At 58.2% G+C, this 20,711-nt stretch overlaps 1 protein-coding gene and 1 pseudogene across 1 annotated transcript; one reads left to right on the top strand and one right to left on the bottom strand.

Moving 5' to 3' along the window:
- Nucleotides 1-409: 409 nt before the first annotated feature.
- tufm (Tu translation elongation factor, mitochondrial) lies at nucleotides 410-7,065 on the top strand (the record flags this gene model as incomplete). The annotated part of the gene is made up of 8 exons (XM_078537989.1): nucleotides 410-576; nucleotides 1,907-2,011; nucleotides 2,606-2,770; nucleotides 3,130-3,262; nucleotides 3,684-3,788; nucleotides 4,683-4,834; nucleotides 5,876-5,995; nucleotides 6,632-7,065. Coding segments are annotated over 8 exons (1,118 nt in total), but the record flags the coding sequence as incomplete, so codon positions are not given.
- Nucleotides 7,066-10,424: 3,359 nt separating this feature from the next.
- Nucleotides 10,425-18,436, bottom strand: LOC144678065 (sulfotransferase 1C4-like; annotated as a pseudogene).
- Nucleotides 18,437-20,711: the final 2,275 nt, after the last annotated feature.

The raw sequence follows: 20,711 nt of genomic DNA, 5'->3' as shown, positions 1-20,711 counted from the left end.
GAGTGTGGAGGGGAGAGGGTGGTGGGGGGTGAGAGAGAGCGGGGGAGCAGAGTGGGAGCGGAGAGTGGGGAGGGGGAGAGGGTGGGGGTGGGAGAGAGAGTCGGGGAGCAGAGTGGGAGCGGAGAGTCGGGAGGGGGAGAGGGTGGGGGGGGGAGAGAGAGTCGGGGATCAGAGTGGGAGGGGAGAGTGGGGAGGGGGAGAGGCGGAGAGTGTGGAGGGGAGAGGGTGGTGAGGGGAGAGAGAGAGAGTGGAGGGGAGAGAGAGCGGGGGAGCAGAGTGGGAGGGGAGCATCTGTCCGGGGAACACGACATATGAGGGTGGGGGGTGGTGAGATTGTGCACTGTGCCTCCGTGACCTGTAACCGGGTGACCCCCTTTTCCACCCCCACCACCCCCCGCCCCACCTGCAGTTCTGGCGGAGGCCGGAGGAGCCAAGTTTAAGAAGTACGAAGATATCGACAATGCGCCGGAGGAGAAAGCTCGCGGCATCACCATCAACGCCTCCCATGTGGAGTACGCCACCTCGAACCGACACTACGCACACACCGACTGCCCGGGACACGCCGACTACGTCAAGGTGTGACTCCGGGGGGGGCTGCGGGGACGGGGGGGGTATCGACGTGTCACAGCCTCTGAGTAACCCCCACCCCCCCCGAGGGCTCGGCCACCGGCTTCGGGTACCCTGGCTTTGACCCCGCGCGAGCCCCTTTTATCAGTCGGGTCACACCAGAAAGGGTATCGGACCCCCCTGACGTTCGAAGTGGTGACCAACTCCAAGCAGTTGGGGGCGTGGGGGGGGCGGGAGGCCCAGAGAGAGATTCAGGGGGCGCCCAGGGAGACGGGACCACGGAGACGTCATCCGCAGGAGAATCGGAGGTGGAGGGGAGTGCGCTGCCGATTTACCGGAATGGTACCTGCCCTCCCGGAGTGGTTAAGTGACGAGGGGGGTGGGGGGGATTAAACACAAACTCTGGGTCGTGTTCCCTGGAATTTCGGTGGTTCGGGGGGTGCGATTCGATCGAAGTTTTCAGGATGTTCGGGGGGAACCGATAGGGTCAGGAGAAAGAGAGAGAGACACGATTTACACCGCTTGGAGAGAGAGTCTAGGGCGAGAGAGAGGGGCACGATTTACACCGCTTGGAGAGAGAGTCTAGGGCGAGAGAGAGAGGGACACGATTTACACCGCTTGGAGAGAGTCTAGGGTGAGAGAGAGAGGGACACGATTTACACCGCTTGGAGAGAGTCTAGGGCGAGAGAGAGGGACACGATTTACACCGCTTGGAGAGAGTCTAGGGCGAGAGAGAGGGACACGATTTACACCGCTTGGAGAGAGTCTAGGGCGAGAGAGAGAGACACGATTTACACCGCTTGGAGAGAGTCTAGGGCGAAAGAGAGCGACACGATTTACACCGCTTGGAGAGAGTCTTGGACGAGGGAGCAGCGTCTCAATTTAGAGTCATGCCTTCCGGGAGTGACATTAGGAAACGCTCCTTCACACCAAGGGCGGGAGAGGTTTGGAAACTCTCTCTCCCGCCCACGGCAACCGGTCAATCGTTAAGTTTAAATATCGGTGAGGTCGATCGGTTCCTGTTACCCGAAGGTGTGAAGGGAATTGAGGCAAAAGTGGGCGGGCGGGGAGATAGGTCACAGATCAGCCACAGGCTCGATTAAGGGTGACGGGACAGGTGAGGGGCAGAATGGCCTCCTCCCGTTTGGGAGGCCCAGTGGAGGCTCACCAGGCTGGTTAGCGGGACAGTCGATTAGAACGGGTTTGGGGGGGGCGCAGGTAATGGTGGCAAAGCAGATGCCCGTCGGTCAGGTTTGCAATTGAACTCTGACTGACCCGTGCCAGTAAGCATGACCCCCGTGCATGTTTGAAATAACGCTCGCTCGCTCTCTCGCCACAGAACATGATCACGGGAACAGCACAGCTCGATGGCTGCATCTTGGTTGTTGCGGCAACAGATGGGCAGATGCCTCAGACCCGGGAGCACTTGTTACTGGCGAAGCAGGTGAGAGGAGCATGGGTGGGCAGAGGGGCTTGTGCAAGTCGGGCATTGCAGCCGCGCTGTGGGAGGGTCAGTGCTGAGGGAGCGCCGCACTGTCGGAGGGTCAGTGCTGAGGGAGCGCCGCGCTGTCGGAGGGTCGGCGCTGAGGGAGCGCCGCGCTGTCGGAGGGTCAGTACTGAGGTAGAGCCGCACTGTCGGAGGGTCAGTGCCGAGGGAGCGCCGCACTGTCGGAGGGTCAGTGCTGAGGGAGCGCCGCACTGTCGGAGGGTCAGCGCCGAGGGAGCTCCGCACTGTCGGAGGGTCAGCTCTGAGGGAGCGCCTGCACTGTCGGAGGGTCAGTGCTGAGGGAGCGCCGCACTGTCGGAGGGTCAGTGCTGAGGGAGCGCCGCGCTGTCGGAGGGTCAGCGCCGAGGGAGCGCCGCGCTGTCGGAGGGTCAGCGCCGAGGGAGCGCCGCGCTGTCGGAGGGTCAGCGCTGAGGGAGCGCCGCGCTGTCGGAGGGTCAGCGCCGAGGGAGCGCCGCGCTGTCGGAGGGTCAGCGCTGAGGGAGCGCCGCACTGTCGGAGGGTCAGGACTAGCTGCGTCTCCTGTGTCCACAGATCGGAGTGCAGCACATTGTGGTCTACATCAACAAGGCCGACGCGGTGGAAGACAAGGAGATGCTGGACCTGGTTGAACTGGAGATGCGCGAGCTGCTGACGGAGTTCGGTTACGATGGCGAGAACACCCCTGTTATCCTGGGCTCTGCCCTCTGCGCCCTGGAGGTATGTATGAATCCACCCCTCCCTCCCCCCACCGAGACCTCTTACTCCACCCGTCTCCCCCTCTGCTTTCCCCCCACCCCTCCTGCCACCGGGAACAGTTTCCCCCTCCCTCACTGACTCCCTCGATCCCGAACCCCCCTTCCCGATCGGGAACCCCCTCGATTCAATCTCCCCCCCGCCTTAACCTTCTCCGCTCCGAGGGGAGAACGATCCCAGCTTCTCCCGGTCTCTCTCTCCCACACGGACTGAAGTCCCCTCATCCCCCCGACCGGGAACCGTTCAGGTAAATCTCCTTCTCCGCACCCTCTCCGAATGTTTTTACCGAGGCCGTTTATTTTTTTCTTCCCCCTCTTCCCCAGAATCGGAATGTGGAGATCGGAAGGGATTCCATTATGAAGCTGCTGGACGCTGTCGACACATTCATCCCCCTACCGGACCGGGATTTAGAGCACCCCTTCCTCCTCCCCATCGAACAGATCTACTCCATCCCAGGTAAAAGGCACCGACTCTCCCCCCGGGGTAACGAGCACCGACTCTCCCCCGCCGGGGGTCCGGGCGCCCGACTCTCCCCCCGGGGTTACGGGCACCCGACTCTCCCCCCGTGGTCCGGGCACCGACTCTCCCCCCGGGGTAACGAGCACCGACTCTCCCCCCGGGGGTCCGGGCGCCCGACTCTCCCCCTGGGGGTACGGGCACCGACTCTCCCCCCCCGGGGTCCAGGCACCGACTCTCCCCCCCCGGGGTACGGGCACCCGACTCTCCCCCGGGGTACGGGCACCCGACTCTCCCCGGGGTACGAGTCCCCCACACGGGCACCGACTCTCCCCCGGGTTACCGGGGAAGGGTTGCTTTATCTTTGGGGTGGAGATCTTCTAGTAATGAGCTGTCTTTTTCTCTCTCTCCCTTCTCCCAGGGCGTGGGACAGTTGTGACTGGCACACTCGAGCGTGGTGTTATTAAAAAGGGGGATGACTGTGAATTTATTGGGCACAACAAGAACCTGCGATCAGTGGTTACAGGTGAATCAATCTCTCTCTACCTCACTTCTCACCGTCTCTCACATCACTGCACAGCCAGTGAATCAACATGTCTCTACCTCACTTCTCACCGTCTCTCATCACTGCACAGCCAGTGAATCAACCTGTCTCTACCTCACTTCTCACCATCTCGTACATCGCTCTTCTTCCTAGAGTGGTCGTGGGATCTTTTGCATGCTTCTGATATGAGTGACCCTCCGACAGTGCGGCTCTCCCTCAGCACTGACCCTCCGACAGTGCGGCGCTCCCTCAGTACTGACCCTCCGACAGTGCGGCGCTCCCTCAGTACTGACCCTCCGACAGTGCGGCGCTCCCTCAGCACTGACCCTCCGACAGTGCGGCGCTCCCTCAGTACTGACCCTCCGACAGTGCGGCGCTCCCTCAGCACTGACCCTCCGACAGTGCAGCGCTCCCTCGGTACTGACCTTCTGACAGTGCGGCACTCCCTCAGCACTGACCCTCCGACAGCGCGGCGTTCCCTCAGCACTGACCCTCCGACAGTGCGGCTCTCCCTCAGCGCTGACGCTCCGACAGTGCGGCGCTCCCTCAGCGCCGACCCTCCGACAGTGCGGTGCTCCCTCAGCGCTGACCCTCCGACAGTGCGGCACTCCCTCAGCGCCGACCCTCCGACAGTGCGGCTCTCCCTCAGCGCTGACCCTCCGACAGTGCGGCTCTCCCTCAGCACTGACCCTCCGACAGTGCGGCGCTCCCTCAGCACTGACCCTCCGACAGTGCGGCGCTCTCTCAGCGCCGACCCTCCGACAGTGCGGCGCTCTCTCAGTGCCGACCCTCCGACAGTGCGGCACTGAGCTCAACAGCGTGAGGCTCGACACCCGTGTCCCTCGGAGTGAAGACTCGTTTCTCTGTTTCTCACAGGCATCGAGATGTTCCACCAGAACCTGGACCGGGCGGAAGCCGGTGATAACCTGGGCGCCCTCGTGCGGGGCCTGAAACGTGAAGACGTCCGGCGAGGGATGATCCTGTGTAAACCGGGATCCATTAAGCCCCATCAGAAGGTGGAGGCGCAGGTACTGAGCAGGGGGTTCGCCGGGATGGGGGGGTGGGGTGGCAATAGCTCCGGTTAGAAGTGACAGAGAGGTCCTTGAATAATCGCCTCGGAGCGCCATTGGAAGCCATTCGGCCCATCGTCCCTGTGCTCACTCTGAAAGAGCAATGTAATTAGTGCTGATCTTCTCCCTCAACTCCACCTTAATCCAGCCTGTGGCTGATCATCCACCTCAACTCCACCTTAATCCAGCCTGTGGCTGATCTTCTCCCTCAACTCCACCTTAATCCAGCCTGTGGCTGATCTTCCCCCTCAACTCCACCTTAATCCAGCCTGTGGCTGATCATCCACCTCAACTCCACCTTAATCCAGCCTGTGGCTGATCATCCACCTCAACTCCACCTTAATCCAGCCTGTGGCTGATCTTCTCCCTCAACTCCACCTTAATCCAGCCTGTGGCTGATCTTCCCACCTCAACTCCACCTTAATCCAGCCTGTGGCTGATCATCCCCCTCAACTCCACCTTAATCCAGCCTGTGGCTGATCTTCTCCCTCAACTCCACCTTAATCCAGCCTGTGGCTGATCATCCCCCTCAACTCCACCTTAATCCAGCCTGTGGCTGATCATCCACCTCAACTCCACCTTAATCCAGCCTGTGGCTGATCTTCTCCCTCAACTCCACCTTAATCCAGCCTGTGGCTGATCTTCTCCCTCAACTCCACCTTAATCCAGCCTGTGGCTGATCATCCACCTCAACTCCACCTTAATCCAGCCTGTGGCTGATCTTCTCCCTCAACTCCACCTTAATCCAGCCTGTGGCTGATCTTCTCCCTCAACTCCACCTTAATCCAGCCTGTGGCTGATCATCCACCTCAACTCCACCTTAATCCAGCCTGTGGCTGATCATCCCACCTCAACTCCACCTTCCCGCACTCCCCCCTTGTCCCTTGACCCCCTCCGCGGCTCCCTGGGTTAGAGAATTCCAAAGATTCACACCCCCTCCCCTCCCACCAAGGGAAGAAGAGCTGTGTAATAGTTCACGTTTCTCCCCAACCCCTGCAGGTTTACGTCTTAAGCAAGGAGGAGGGAGGCCGTCACAAACCCTTCATCACAAACTTCAAGCCTGTGATGTTCTCCCTGACGTGGGACATGGCCTGTCAAGTGGAGCTCCCCACGGGCAAGGTAAGAGGGACCGAGGCGGGAGAAAGAGGGAAGGAGGGTGGGGAGCTCGGAACCTCCGCTCGCCCCGATCCATATGTGTCGGCGACTGGCGATCGCTCTCATTTACACACGAACATGTGTCCTGTCGCTCCCGCGCTCTCTCTCGCCCGCCGCTCCCGCGCTCTCTCGCCCGCCGCTCCCGCGCTCTCTCTTTCGCCCGCCGCTCCCGCTCTCTCTCTCTCTCGCCCGACGCTCCCGCTCTCTCTCTCTCTCGCCCGACGCTCCCGCTCTCTCTCTCTCTCGCCCGACGCTCCCGCTCTCTCTCTCTCTCGCCCGACGCTCCCGCTCTCTCTCTCGCCCGACGCTCCCGCTCTCTCTCTCGCCCGACGCTCCCGCTCTCTCTCTCGCCCGACGCTCCCGCTCTCTCTCTCGCCCGACGCTCCCGCTCTCTCTCTCGCCCGACGCTCCCGCTCTCTCTCTCTCTCTCTCGCCCGACGCTCCCGCTCTCTCTCTCTCTCGCCCGACGCTCCCGCTCTCTCTCTCTCTCTCGCCCGACGCTCCCACTCTCTCTCTCTCTCGCCCGACGCTCCCGCTCTCTCTCTCTCTCTCTCGCCCGCCTCTCCTGTCGTCTTACCCTGTTCTCTCTGCCCCCTGCAGGAGCTGGTGATGCCCGGCGAAGACACCTCCCTCACGCTCACCCTCCGGCAGCCCATGGTGCTGGAGAAGGGCCAGCGATTCACCCTGCGGGACGGCAACCGCACCATCGGCACAGGCCTGGTCACGGCCGTCCACGAGAGCCGCGGCGCCGACGACGTGAACTGGGGCTGATTTGTACGTGCTCTACGTCCACCCCCTGCTCCGTCACTGCCTCCCGTCCACTGACGAGCGGCCAGGGGAGGGGGATGGAATGTTTCACAAAGCCCGGAAGATTCCAACAGATGTATTTCTCTCTCTCTCTCTCTCTCTCTCTCTCCCCACCCCCCCAACGTTTTTTTTTTATTTTGCAGATTCCCCTAGCTCTATGTCTATGTGGAGTTTAATTTAAAACACCTCGCGTTGTTATATTTTTTAAATAAAGTCAGGCAAAACTGTGGAACGCCTGGTTGCTCTGCAGGGAAAGAGGGGCTTTCGGTCAAGCCCTCGCCGGGACGCGCGCGAGAACGCGAGGTTTCCGACACTCGCAACGATTTACACTGCAGGGGAAAAGGGTGGTGGTCTGGCTGGCAAATCGGCTCTGATTGGCCGAGGTGTGGAGCTGGAGTGGTGCGGGGTGGTCTACAGGCTTCCCAAGATCCTGGCCAATTCCCAAAAAGAGAAAGGATGTCCCCGGGCGTGAGCGCAGTCCTTCTGTTTGCAGAGCACAGGCCTCGAATGATCGTACGGTGCCTCGAGCACGTATAAATAAGCCACATTACGAGCTTGATCGGTTATGCTAAACCGGTCACGTGTGTGCGTGTGTGGGGGGAGAGATTAGCACACTCGATGCAAGTGCTGGCCAGCGGCGGAATCGCGTGACGTTTTGCGAGCGTGGGTTGGTTTCGCCGAGAGACGGAGGGACGTACCCTGTGTGGCCTGGTCGGCCACTCACGTGGTACGTGTGTGGCTGGCGTTATTGGTGTCGCAGCAGCGCTGCAATTCATACACGACGTCGTGCCAATTCTGTGGTGGCCAGAGCGTACTTTTTTTTTGGACTCGGGGGGTGTTGGGCGGCAGGTACACCCGCGGCGCTGTTGGGGAGGGAGTTGCAGGATTTTGTCCGTGTGGTGTAGGTACACCCGCGGCGCTGTTAGGGAGGGAGTTGCAGGATTTTGTCCCGTGTGGTGTAGGTACACCCACGGCGCTGTTAGGGAGGGAGTTCCAGGATTTTGTCCCGAGTGGTGTAGGTACACCCACAGCGCTGTTAGGGAGGGAGTTCCAGGATTTTGTCCCGTGTGGTGTAGGTACACCCACGGCGCTGTTAGGGAGGGAGTTCCAGGATTTTGTCCCGTGTGGTGTAGGTACACCCACGGCGCTGTTAGGGAGGGAGTTCCAGGATTTTGTCCCGTGTGGTGTAGGTACACCCACGGCGCTGTTAGGGAGGGAGTTCCAGGATTTTGTCCCGAGTGGTGTAGGTACACCCGCGGCGCTGTTAGGGAGGGAGTTGCAGGATTTTGTCCCGTGTGGTGTAGGTACACCCACGGCGCTGTTAGGGAGGGAGTTCCAGGATTTTGTCCCGTGTGGTGTAGGTACACCCACGGCGCTGTTAGGGAGGGAGTTCCAGGATTTTGTCCCGTGTGGTGTAGGTACACCCACGGCGCTGTTGGGGAGGGAGTTCCAGGATTTTGTCCGTGTGGTGTAGGTACACCCGCGGCGCTGTTAGGGAGGGAGTTGCAGGATTTTGTCCCGTGTGGTGTAGGTACACCCACGGCGCTGTTAGGGAGGGAGTTCCAGGATTTTGTCCCGAGTGGTGTAGGTACACCCACGGCGCTGTTAGGGAGGGAGTTCCAGGATTTTGTCCCGTGTGGTGTAGGTACACCCACGGCGCTGTTAGGGAGGGAGTTCCAGGATTTTGTCCCGTGTGGTGTAGGTACACCCACGGCGCTGTTAGGGAGGGAGTTCCAGGATTTTGTCCCGTGTGGTGTAGGTACACCCACGGCGCTGTTAGGGAGGGAGTTCCAGGATTTTGTCCCGAGTGGTGTAGGTACACCCACGGCGCTGTTAGGGAGGGAGTTCCAGGATTTTGTCCCGTGTGGTGTAGGTACACCCACGGCGCTGTTAGGGAGGGAGTTCCAGGATTTTGTCCCCTGTGGTGTAGGTACACCCACGGCGCTGTTAGGGAGGGAGTTCCAGGATTTTGTCCCCTGTGGTGTAGGTACACCCACGGCGCTGTTAGGGAGGGAGTTCCAGGATTTTGTCCCGTGTGGTGTAGGTACACCCACGGCGCTGTTAGGGAGGGAGTTCCAGGATTTTGTCCGTGTGGTGTAGGTACCCCCACTGTGCTGTTAGGGAGGGAGTTCCAGGATTTTGTCCATGTGGTGTAGGTACACCCACGGTGCTGTTAGGGAGGGAGTTCCAGGATTTTGTTCCGTGTGGTGTAGGTACACCCACGGCGCTGTTAGGGAGGGAGTTCCAGGATTTTGTCCCGTGTGGTGTAGGTACACCCACGGCGCTGTTAAGGAGGGAGTTCCAGGATTTGACCCCAGCGACAGTGAAGGAACGGCCAATATATTTCTAAGTCAGAATGTTGAGTGGCTCGGAGGGGAACTTCCAGGTGGTGGTGTTCCCCATGTGTCTGCTGCCCTTGTCCTTCTAGATGGTAGAGGTCGGATTCAGTGATTTTAGTGCCATTTAGCATCAAGGGGCAATGGTTAGACTCCTGTTGGAGATGGTCATTGCCTGGCACTAGTGTGGTGCTAATGTTACTCGCCACTTGTCAGCCCAAGTCTGGATATTGTCCAGGTCTTGCTGCATTTGGACATGGGCTGCTTCAGTATCTGAGGAGTCGCGAATGGTGCTGAATATTGTGCAAACATCAGCAAACGTCCCCACTTCTGACCTTATGATGGAAGGAAGGTCATTGATGAAGCAGCTGAAGATGGTTGGGCCGAGGACACTAACCCTGAGGAACTCCTGCAGTGATGTCCTGGAGCTGAGATGACTGACCTCCAACAACCACAACCATCTTCCTTTGCGCTCGGTATGACTCCAACCAGTGGAGAGTTTTCCACCTGATTCCCATTGACTCCAGTTTTGCTCGGGCTCCTTGATGCCACACTCGGTCAAATGCTGCCTTGATGTCAAGGGCAGTCACTCTCACCTCGCCTCGGGAGTTCAGCTCTTTTGTCCATGTTTGAACCAAGGTTGTGATGAGGTCAGGAGCTGAGAGGCCCTGACAGAACCCAAACTGGGCATCAGTGAGCAGGTTATTGCTAAGCAAGTGCCGCTTGATAGCTCTGTTGATGACCCCTTCCATCACTTTACCGATGATGGAGAGTAGACTGATGGAGCGGTAATTGGCCGGGTTGGATTTGTCCTGCTTTTTGTGTACAGGACATACCTGGGCAATTTCCCACATAGATGCCAGTGTTATAGCTGTACTGGAACAGCTTGGCTAGGGGCACGGCAAGTTCTGGAGCACAAGTCTTCAGCGCTATTGCCGGAATATTGTCAGGGCCCACTGCCTTTGCAGTATCCAGTGCCTTCAGCCGTTTCTTGACATCACGTGGAGTGAATCAAATTGGCTGAAGACTAGCGTCTGTGATGCTGGGGACCTCCGGAGGAGGCCGAGATGGATCATCCACTCGGCACTTCTGGCTGAAGATTGTAGCGAATCCTTCAGCCTTATCTTCTGCACTGATGTGCTGGGCTCCTCCATCATTGAGGATGCAGGTATTTGTGGAGCCTCCTCCTCCCAGTGAGCTGTTTAATCGTCCACCACCATCCACGACTGGATGGGGCAGGACTGCAGAGCTTAGATCTGGTCCGTCGGTTGTGGGATCGCTGAACTCTGCATCGCTTGCCGCTTACGCTGTTTGGCACACGAGTAGTCCTGAGTTGTCCCTTCACCAGGTCGACGCCTCATTTTTAGGTACGCCTGGCGCTGTTCCTGGCACACTTCATCGAACCAGGGTTGATCCCCTGGCTTGATGGGTAATGGTACATTGGGGATATGCCGGGCCATGAGGTTACAGATTGTCTACCGAAGATTTGAAGATGAAAACATGAACTTGTTTATTTTTGTCATTCATTCATTTTTTCTTAACGTTCATTGAATTTAAATATACCCAGCTGCCTCCATAGGGATTGAACTGGTATCTTAATCATTAATCTAGATCCCTGGGGTGACAGTCCAGTAAGGTAGCGGCAGTACCAAGGTAGCTACAACAGGGTGCACCATTGTGCCATATTTAGCAGGGAGGTTACGGTAAACCCTGTATAAAAACTCTGGGATCGCTCCCAGCTGGAGATTCGTGTCCGATTCCGGGCTCCGCACTTTGGGAGAGCGTGCGGAAGGAGATTTACCGGGTGGGTGGGAGAGAGGGGGAGAGGGAGGGAGAGGGAAGGAGGGAGAGGGATGATGATGAGGGGACTTCAGTCCGTGTGGGAGAGAGAGAGAGACCGGGAGAAGCTGGGATCGTTCCCCCCTCGGAGCGGGGAAGGTTAAGGGGGAGGTTGAATCGAGGCGTTCGGTCCCCGTGAGGGGTGACCCATACCCCAGGGGAGAGGGGGAGTCAGTGCCTGTGGGGGGGTGACCTGTACCCCAAGGGGGAGAGTCGGTGTCCGTGAGGGGATCCCGTACGTGGTAAATTATTTGGAGACTTTGGGGCGAAGGTTTTCAGCAAAGTTTATTGAAGTTAATTTTCCCAGCTCCGTCCCGACCATCATCCAGAGGCTGATGCTGCAGGGGGCAAAACACGAGGGGGGGGGTGGGGGGGAGAGGAGGAGGGGGTAAATGGGGGAGGGGGGAGAGTGAGGGTGAGGAGGTAAATGGGAGAGGGGTTGAGTGAGGGAGAGGGGGTAAATGGGAGGGCATGAGTGAAGGGGAGGGGGTGAGTGAGGGAGAGGGGATAAATGGGAGAGGGGTTGAGTGAGGGAGAGGGGTAAATGGGAGGGGATGAGTGAGGGAGAGGGGATAAATGGGAGGGGATGAGTGAGGGAGAGGGGGTAAATGGGAGCGGGGTGCATGAGAGAGCGGGGGTAAATGGGAGGTGGTGAGTGGGGGTAAATGGGAGGGGTGAGTGAGGTAGATGTGGTAAATGGAAGATGCGTGACTGAGGTAGACGGGGTAAATGGGTGGGGGGGATGAGTGAGAGAGGGGGTAAATGGGGGAGGGGGTGAGTGAGGGAGAGGGCGTAAATGGGAGGGGGTGAGTGAGGGAGAGGGGGTAAATGGAAGGGGGTGAGTGAAGGAGAGGGAGTAAATGGGAGAGGGGTGAGTGAGGGAGGGGGTGAGTGAGGGAGGGGGTAAATGGGGGAGGGGGTGAGTGAGGGAGAGTGGGTAAATGGGGGAGGGTGTGAGTGAGGGAGAGTGGGTAAATGGGGGAGGGGGTGAGTGAGGGAGAGGGGGTGAATGGGGGAGGGGGTGAGTGAGGGAGAGGGGGTAAATGGGGGAGGGGGTGAGTGAGGGAGAGGGGTTAAATGGGAGGGGGTGAGTGAGGGAGAGGGGGTAAATGGAGGGGGTGAGTGAGGGAGAGGGGGTAAATGGAGGGGGTGAGTGGGAGAGGGAGTAAATGGAAGGGGGTGAGTGAAGGAGAGGGAGTAAATGGGAGGGGGTGAGCGAGGGAGGGGGGTAAATGGGGGAGGGGCTGAGTGAGGGAGGGGGTAAATGGGGAGGGTGTGAGTGAGGGAGAGTGGGTAAATGGGGGAGGGGGTGAGTGAGGGAGAGGGGTTAAATGGGAGGGGGGTGAGTGAGGGAGAGGGGGTAAATGGGGGAGGGGGTGAGTGAGGGAGAGGGGGTAAATGGGGGAGGGGGTGAGGGAGAGGGGCTAAATGGGGGAGGGGGTGAGTGAGAGAGGGGGTAACTGGGAGATGGTGAGTGAGGGAGAGGGGGTACCTGGGAGATGGTGAGTGAGGGAGAGGGGGTAAATGGGAGGGGGTGAGTGAGGAGGGGAGGGGTGAGTGAGGGAGAGGGGGTAAATGGGAGGGGGGTGAGTGAGGGAGAGGGGGTAATGGGAGGGGGGTGAGTGAGGGAGAGGGGGTAAATGGGGGAGGGGGTGAGGGAGAGGGGCTAAATGGGGGAGGGGGTGAGTGAGGGAGAGGGGGTAAATGGGAGGGGGTAAATGGGGGAGGGGTGAGGGAGAGGGGGCTAAATGGGAGGGGGTGATTGAGGGAGAGGGGGTAAATGGGAGGGGGGTAAATGGGGAGGGGTGAGGGAGAGGGCTAAATGGGGGAGGGGTGAGTGAGAGAGGGGGTAACTGGGAGATGGTGAGTGAGGGAGAGGGGCTAAATGGGAGGGGGTGATTGAGGGAGAGGGGTAAATGGGAGAGGGAGGCTCCAACTTTGACCCTTGTGACAGTCCGATGGCCGTGACTCTCCAGCTCGGTTCGATATCCGTGCAGAACCGGAGTGAAGTGTCCTCCATCTTGCGTCGGGAATCTTGGTCCAATGCCTCGTTCTGAGCCACGGTGAATTGGGTTTTCCGGTCTCCCACCACTCCTGGAGCGGCAGAGGCAAAAAGTGGGAGCGTTACCATGGCGATGGGCTCCGCACGGGGCAGGGCGGGAAAGAGGGAGAGGGACAGTGAGAGGGGAGAGACAGAGAGAAAAACAAGACAGAGAAAGGGAAGAAGGGCGAGAGAGAGACAGACAAAGGTACGGAGCAAGGGAGAGAGACAAAGCTAGGGAGAGAGGGAGGAAGAGAGAGTGAGAGACGGAGAGAGCGATAGAGACGGAAAGAGAAAGGGGTGACATAGGAGCAGAAATTAGGCCATTCGGCCCATCGAGTCTGCTCCGCCATTCAATCATGGCTGATAAGTTTCTCAACCTCATTCTCCCGCCTTCTCCCCGTAACCTTTGATCCCCTTACCCATCAAGAACCTATCTATCTCGGTCTTAAATACACTCCGTGACCTGGCCTCCCACAGCCTTCTGTGGCAATGAATTCCATAGATTCACTACTCTCTGGCTAAAGAAGTTTCTCCTCATCTCTGTTCTAAAAGGTCTTCCCTTTACTCTGAGGCTGTGCCCCTCGGGTCCTAGTCTCTCCTACTAATGGAAACATCTTCCCCACGTCCCACTCTATCCAGGCCTTTCAGTATTCTGTAAGTTTCAATCAGATTCCCCCTCATCCTTCTAAACTCCATCGAGTATAGACCCAGAGTCCTCAAACCTTCCTCATATGTTAAGACTTTCATTCCTGGGATCATTCTCGTGAACCTCCTCTGGGACCCTCTCCAGGGCCCAGAACATCCTTCCTGAGATACGGGGCCCAAGATTGCTCACAATATTCTAAACGTGGTCTGACCAGAGCCTTATAAAGCCTCAGCAGCACATCCCTGCTTTTATATTCTAGTCCTCTCAGGAGTCGTCTTCGTCGTCACCTCGAACGTACAGTGCCGGAAGCGAAAGGCCAAACGGACCGGAGCAGCGATCGATTCGGAGAAGCTGTTCTTTTCGCTGCAACGGGCTTCAGCAAAGGTGGGGGAGTGGGGGGCCTCGTTACCTGAACAGCTCGACCTGAAACCCGGCCTGTCGCGTGACTGGGACCCGAGCTTGTTTGGGATTGCTTTTCATTCTTACGTCTTTCGGGTTTCGTCTTCAGTTGGGCCGTTTAACATCTGACAGAGGCGAGCGTGAGCCAGGTTGGACAACAGCCCACCACCACCCCCCCAAAATCTATCCTGACTCTGTTGAGAAAGATTCGGCACTATCGCCTAAAGAACTGGTTCAATCTCTGCATGCCTACTTCATCTTGGGGACATCAGCACATTCAGAAAAGTGAATCTTACACCACTGGGCTTCAGCCAAGCGACCTCTAACCCTCATTGGACTTTGATTCTGGTCACTGGTATCTCCCTCAGAGAGAGAGAGGGGACTGAGAGACACCAGTCAGTGTACAGATATCTCACTGAGAGAGAGAGGGGACTGAGAGACACCGGTCAGTGTACAGATATCTCCCTGAGAGAGAGAGGGGACTGAGAGACACCAGTCAGTGTACAGATATCTCCCTGAGAGAGAGAGGGGACTGAGAGACACCAGTCAGTGTACAGATATCTCCCTGAGAGAGAGAGGGGACTGAGAGACACCAGTCAGTGTACAGATATCTCCCTGAGAGAGAGAGAGGGACTGAGAGACACCAGTCAGTGTACAGATATCTCCCTGAGAGAGAGAGAGGGGACTGAGAGACACCAGTCAGTGTACAGATATCTCCCTGAGAGAGAGAGGGGACTGAGAGACACCAGTCAGTGTACAGATATCTCCCTGAGAGAGAGAGGGGGGACTGAGAGACACCAGTCAGTGTACAGATATCTCCCTGAGAGAGAGAGAGGGGACTGAGAGACACCAGTCAGTGTACAGATATCTCCCTGAGAGAGAGAGGGGGACTGAGAGACACCAGTCAGTGTACAGATATCTCCCTGAGAGAGAGGGGGGACTGAGAGACACCAGTCAGTGTACAGATATCTCCCTGAGAGAGAGAGAGGGGACTGAGAGACACCAGTCAGTGTACAGATATCTCACTGAGAGAGAGAGAGGGACTGAGAGACACCAGTCAGTGTACAGATATCTCCCTGAGAGAGAGAGAGGGACTGAGAGACACCAGTCAGTGTACAGATATCTCCCTGAGAGAGAGAGAGGGGACTGAGAGACACCAGTCAGTGTACAGATAGCTCCCTGAGAGAGAGAGGGGACTGAGAGACACCAGTCAGTGTACAGATAGCTCCCTGAGAGAGAGAGAGGGGACTGAGAGACACCAGTCAGTGTACAGATATCTCCCTGAGAGAGAGAGGGGACTGAGAGACACCAGTCAGTGTACAGATATCTCCCTGAGAGAGAGGGGACTGAGAGACACCAGTCAGTGTACAGATATCTCCCTGAGAGAGAGAGGGGACTGAGAGACACCAGTCAGTGTACAGATATCTCTCAGAGAGAGAGAGAGGGACTGAGAGACACCAGTCAGTGTACAGATATCTCCCTGAGAGAGAGAGAGAGACTGAGAGTCACCAGTCAGGAGAGAGAGTGATAGAGACACAGACAGGAAGAGAGTGATGGAGACAGAGATAGGCAGCGGTAAAGACAAAGCAACAGACTGAGAGAATCAGAGAGAGGTGGAAGGAAGGAAAGACCGAGACAAAGAGAGAGATGAACAGAGAGGTTGATGCACACCTTTCCTCACGAACGCAGACACACTCTGATCGAAGATCTCCGAAGGGTACAATTTACCATTGGGTTACCCTTCATCACCTGAAACTCTGTGCTCAGGGTAATGGTTCCGATCTTCTCATCGGATAAATCCTTTCCCGGGAATTTCGCCACCTTCATAATCTCTCTTATGGGACTCTGCAAAAGCAGGATTACTGGGATCAGTTACTTACTGTCAGCGGGCAACCCCTTCCCCTATCGGAGGGGGATTAACCCCCATCGGAGGTAGGATTAACCCCCTCACCCACCTCTCCTCAGTTACACACACTGTGCAGCCCCTTCCCCTATCGGAGGGGGGATTAACCCCCTCACCCACCTCTCCCCAGTTACACACACACACCGGGCAGCCCCTTCCCCTATCGGAGAGGGGGGATTAACCCTCTCGCCCACCTCCTCCCAGTTACACACACACACACTGGGCAGCCCCTTCCCCTATCGGAGGGGGGATTAACCCTCTCACCCACCCCCTCCCAGTTACACACACACACACCGGGCAGCCCCTTCCCCTATCGGAGGCGGGGATTAACCCTCTCACCCACCTCCTCCCCAGTTACACACACACACACCGGGCAGCCCCTTCCCCTATCAGAGGGGGTGGGATTAACCCTCTCACCCACCTCCTCCCCAGTGACACACACACACACACACCGGGCAGCCCCTTCCCCTATCGGAGGGGGGATTAACCCTCTCACCCACCTCCTCCCCAGTTACACACACACACACCGGGCAGCCCCTTCCCCTATCGGAGAGGGGGGATTAACCCTCTCACCCACCTCCTCCCCAGTTACACACACACACACCGGGCAGCCCCTTCCCCTATCAGAGGGGGTGGGATTAACCCTCTCACCCACCTCCTCCCCAGTGACACACACACACACACACCGGGCAGCCCCTTCCCCTATCGGAGGGGGGATTAACCCTCTCACCCACCCACTCCCAGTTACACACACACACACCAGGCAGCCCCTTCCCCTATCGGAGGCGGGGGGGATTAACCCTCTCCTCCCAGTTACACACACACACACACGCACACCGAGCAGCCCCTTCCCCTATCGGAGGGGACACTCCAGCGCTCTCACACCCTCACGGAGCCCAGATTTCCGTTGGGTCTCACCGCCTTGATGTCCTCAAAGAACTGGTAGAGGATTCGATGTTTCTCCTTGGCAGCTCAGAACCCCTTCACACGATCGCACCAAGACCCCCAGGCCACTAGGAACGGCGGGAGAAACAAGTGAGGCACATTAGGTACACTCTCAAACTGAAACAGACTCCGACTCTCCCCCCTGGGGGTACAGGTCTCCCCCCAGACGGGCACTGACTATCCCCCCCGAGGCTTTATAAGGCTCTGGTCAGACCACATTGAGAATATTGTGAGCAATTTTGGGCCCCGTATCTCAGGAAGGATGTTCTGGGCCCTGGAGAGGGTCCCAGAGGAGGTGAACGAGAACGATCCCAGGAATGAAAGGCTTAACATATGAGGAAGGTTTGAGGACTCTGGGTCTGTACTCGATGGAGTTTAGAAGGATGAGGGGGGGATCTGATTGAAACTTACAGAATACTGAAAGGCCTGGATAGAGTGGGACGTGGGGAAGATGTTTCCATTAGTAGGAGAGACTAGGACCCGAGGGCACAGCCTCAGAGTAAAGGGAAGACCTTTTAGAACAGAGATGAGGAGAAACTTCTTTAGTCAGAGAGAGTGGTGAATCGATGGAATTCATTGGCACAGAAGGCTGTGGAGGCCAGGTCACGGAGTGTATTTAAGACCGAGATAGATAGGTTCTTGATTGGTAAGGGGATCAAAGGTTACGGGGAGAAGGCGGGAGAATGGGGTTGAGAAACTTATCAGCCATGATTGAATGGCGGAGCAGACTCGATGGGCCGAATGGCCTAATTTCTGCTCCTAGGTGTTATGGTCTTATGGGTACGGGTCCCGGGCACAGACTCTCCCCCAGGGGTACAGGAGGTCTCTCACTCACACTTCCCCTCCATGAGTTTGCTGATGAATGTCTCCCAGGGTCCGGGCTCCACCATGGGTTTTGCACATTGGATGGTAGTGGTAATATGAGACAGCCTTACCCTTCGCATTCCTGGCCATGTAGATCACCTGGGATCGGAGGACAAGGTGCCAGAGATCAAACAGCGGATAGGGAGGGACATTCAGTACTCGGGGTGAGTGAGATTAACCCTCTCGCCCACCTCCTCCCCAGTTACACACACACACACACACACACACCGGGCAGCCCCTTCCCCGATCGGAGAGGGGGGATTAACCCTCTCGCCCACCTCCTCCCCAGTTACACACACACACACCGGGCAGCCCCTTCCCCTATCGGAGGGGGGATTAACTCTCTCACCCACCCCCTCCCCAGTTACACACACACACACCGGGCAGCCCCTTCCCCTATCGGAGGGGGGATTAACCCTCTTGCCCACCTCCTCCCCAGTTACACACACACACACCGGGCAGCCCCTTCCCCTATCAGAGGGTGGGAGGGGATTAACCCTCTCCCTGCTTCTCGGGTCCCCTACCTTACAGTCCTGCTCTCCAATGGATTTGGGAAGCAGTTAAATTGGGAGGTGGGTCTTGATCATCCTGGGAGATGGTGTCTTCGATAGTAGCTGTATCCCTGGGTGATGGAGAATGGGAGAGGTATCAATCCCCTGGGAACACAGTGGGACAGGTCTCCCAGTGCTGTGAGGTTGCAGAGTGTGGGGTTCCGTTGAGGGTCTGAGGGTGGGCCGGAGTGGAGTTTAGACCCTCCGACACACCCTGTCCCTCCCTGACTCTCCCCGGACACCCCTATCCACACTGACCCTCTGCATTGAATGCCTGAGCAGTACTGCTGAAGACATTACTGATGTACCGACACCAACATGGACACTGTCGTCGTCCCAGAACGGAAGATGAGCGGGCGCTGGGAGAGAGGGGCAGGAGAAAGGGGAGATGCACTGTAGACTGTGTGGGAGGGAGAGGCGCTGAGAGGGGGAGAGAGAGAGACTGAGAAAGAGAGAGACTGGGAGAGAGAGAGACGGGGAGAGAGAGAGAGACGGGGAGAGAGAGAGACGGGGAGAGAGAGAGACGGGGAGAGAGAGAGACGGGGAGAGAGAGAGCCTGGGTGAGAGAGAGACTGGGGGAGTGAGAGACTGGGAGAGAGAGAGACTGGGGGGAGAGAGACTGGGGGAGTGAGAGACTGGGAGAGAGAGAGACTGGGGGGAGAGAGAGTGGGGGAGAGAGAGACTGGGAGAGAGAGAGAGACTGGGGGGAGAGAGAGACTGGGGGAGAGAGAGACTGGGAGAGAGAAGAGGAGGACTGTCTGGGGGAGAGAGAGAGAGGGGCTGTCTGGGGGAGAGAGTGAGAGGGACGGTCTGGGAGAGAGAGAGAGGGGCTGTCTGGGGGAGAGAGAGAGGGACTGTCTGGGAGAGAGAGAGAGAGGGACTGTCGGGGGGGAGAGAGAGAGAGGGACTGTCTGGGGGTGAGAGGGGCTGTCTAGGGGAGAGAGAGTGGGACTGTCTGGGGGAGAGAGAGAGACTGTCTGGGGGAGAGAGGGGGACCGTCTGGGGGAGAGAGAGGGACTGTCTGGGGGATAGAGAGGGACTGTATGGGGAGAGAGGGACTGTCTGGGGGAGAGAGAGGGACTGTCTGGGGGAGGGGGAGAGAGAGGGACTGTCTGGGGGAGAGAGAGGGACTGTCTGGGGGAGAGAGAGGGACTGTCTGGGGGAGAGAGAGAGGGGGACCGTCTGAGGGAGAGAGTGAGAGGGACTGTCTGGGTGAGAGAGAGAGGGGGACTGTCTGGGTGAGAGAGAGAGGGGCTGTCTGGGGGAGAGAGAGAGGGACTGTCTGGGGGAGAGAGAGAGAGGGACTGTCTGGGAGAAAGAGAGAGAGGGACCGTTTGGGGGAGAGAGAGAGGGGGACTGTCTGGGGTAGAGAGATAGCGGGACTGTCTGGGGGCGAGAGGGGCTGTCTAGGGGAGAGAGAGAGGGACTGTCTGGGGGAGAGAGAGAGACTGTCTGGGGGAGAGAGGGGGACTGACTGGGGGAGAGAGAGGGACTGAGTGGGGAAGAGAGAGAGGGACTGTCTGGGGGAGAGAGAGAGTGGGACTGTCTGGGGGAGAGAGAGAGAGGGACTGTCTAGGGGAGAGAGAGAGAGGGACTGTCAGGGGGAGAGAGAGAGAGGGACTGTCGGGGGGAAAGAGAGAGAGGGACTGACTGGGTGGAGAGAAAGGGGGACTGTCTGCGTGAGAGAGAGATAGACTGTCTGGGCGAGAGAGAGATGGACTGTCTAGGAGAGAGAGAGAGGAACTGTCTGGGAGAGAGAGAGGGGGGCTGTCTGGGAGAGAGAGAGGGACTGTCTGGGGGAGAGAGAGAGAGGGGCTGTCTGGGGGAGAGAGTGAGAGGGACTGTCTGGGAGAGAGAGAGAGAGGGGCTGTCTGGCGGAGAGAGAGAGGGACTCTCTGGGAGAGAGAGAGAGAGGGACCGTCTGGGAGAGAGAGAGAGGGGCTGTCTGGGGGAGAGAGAGAGGGACTGTCTGGGAGAGAGAGAGAGAGGGACTGTCGGGGGGGGAGAGAGAGAGAGGGACTGTCTGGGGGTGAGAGGGGCTGTCTAGGGGAGAGAGAGTGGGACTGTCTGGGGGAGAGAGAGAGACTGTCTGGGGGAGAGAGGGGGACCGTCTGGGGAGAGAGAGGGACTGTCTGGGGGATAGAGAGGGACTGTATGGGGAGAGAGAGAGGGACTGTCTGGGGGAGAGAGAGGGACTGTCTGGGGGAGGGGGAGAGAGAGGGACTGTCTGGGGGAGAGAGAGGGACTGTCTGGGGGAGAGAGAGAGGGGGACCATCTGAGGGAGAGAGTGAGAGGGACTGTCTGGGTGAGAGAGAGAGGGGGACTGTCTGGGTGAGAGAGAGAGGG

The sequence above is a fragment of the Cetorhinus maximus genome, unplaced genomic scaffold (assembly GCF_964194155.1).
Source record: "Cetorhinus maximus unplaced genomic scaffold, sCetMax3.hap1.1 HAP1_SCAFFOLD_3538, whole genome shotgun sequence".
Lineage (NCBI taxonomy): Eukaryota > Metazoa > Chordata > Chondrichthyes > Lamniformes > Cetorhinidae > Cetorhinus > Cetorhinus maximus.
This window is presented reverse-complemented; position numbering and strand designations above follow the sequence as displayed.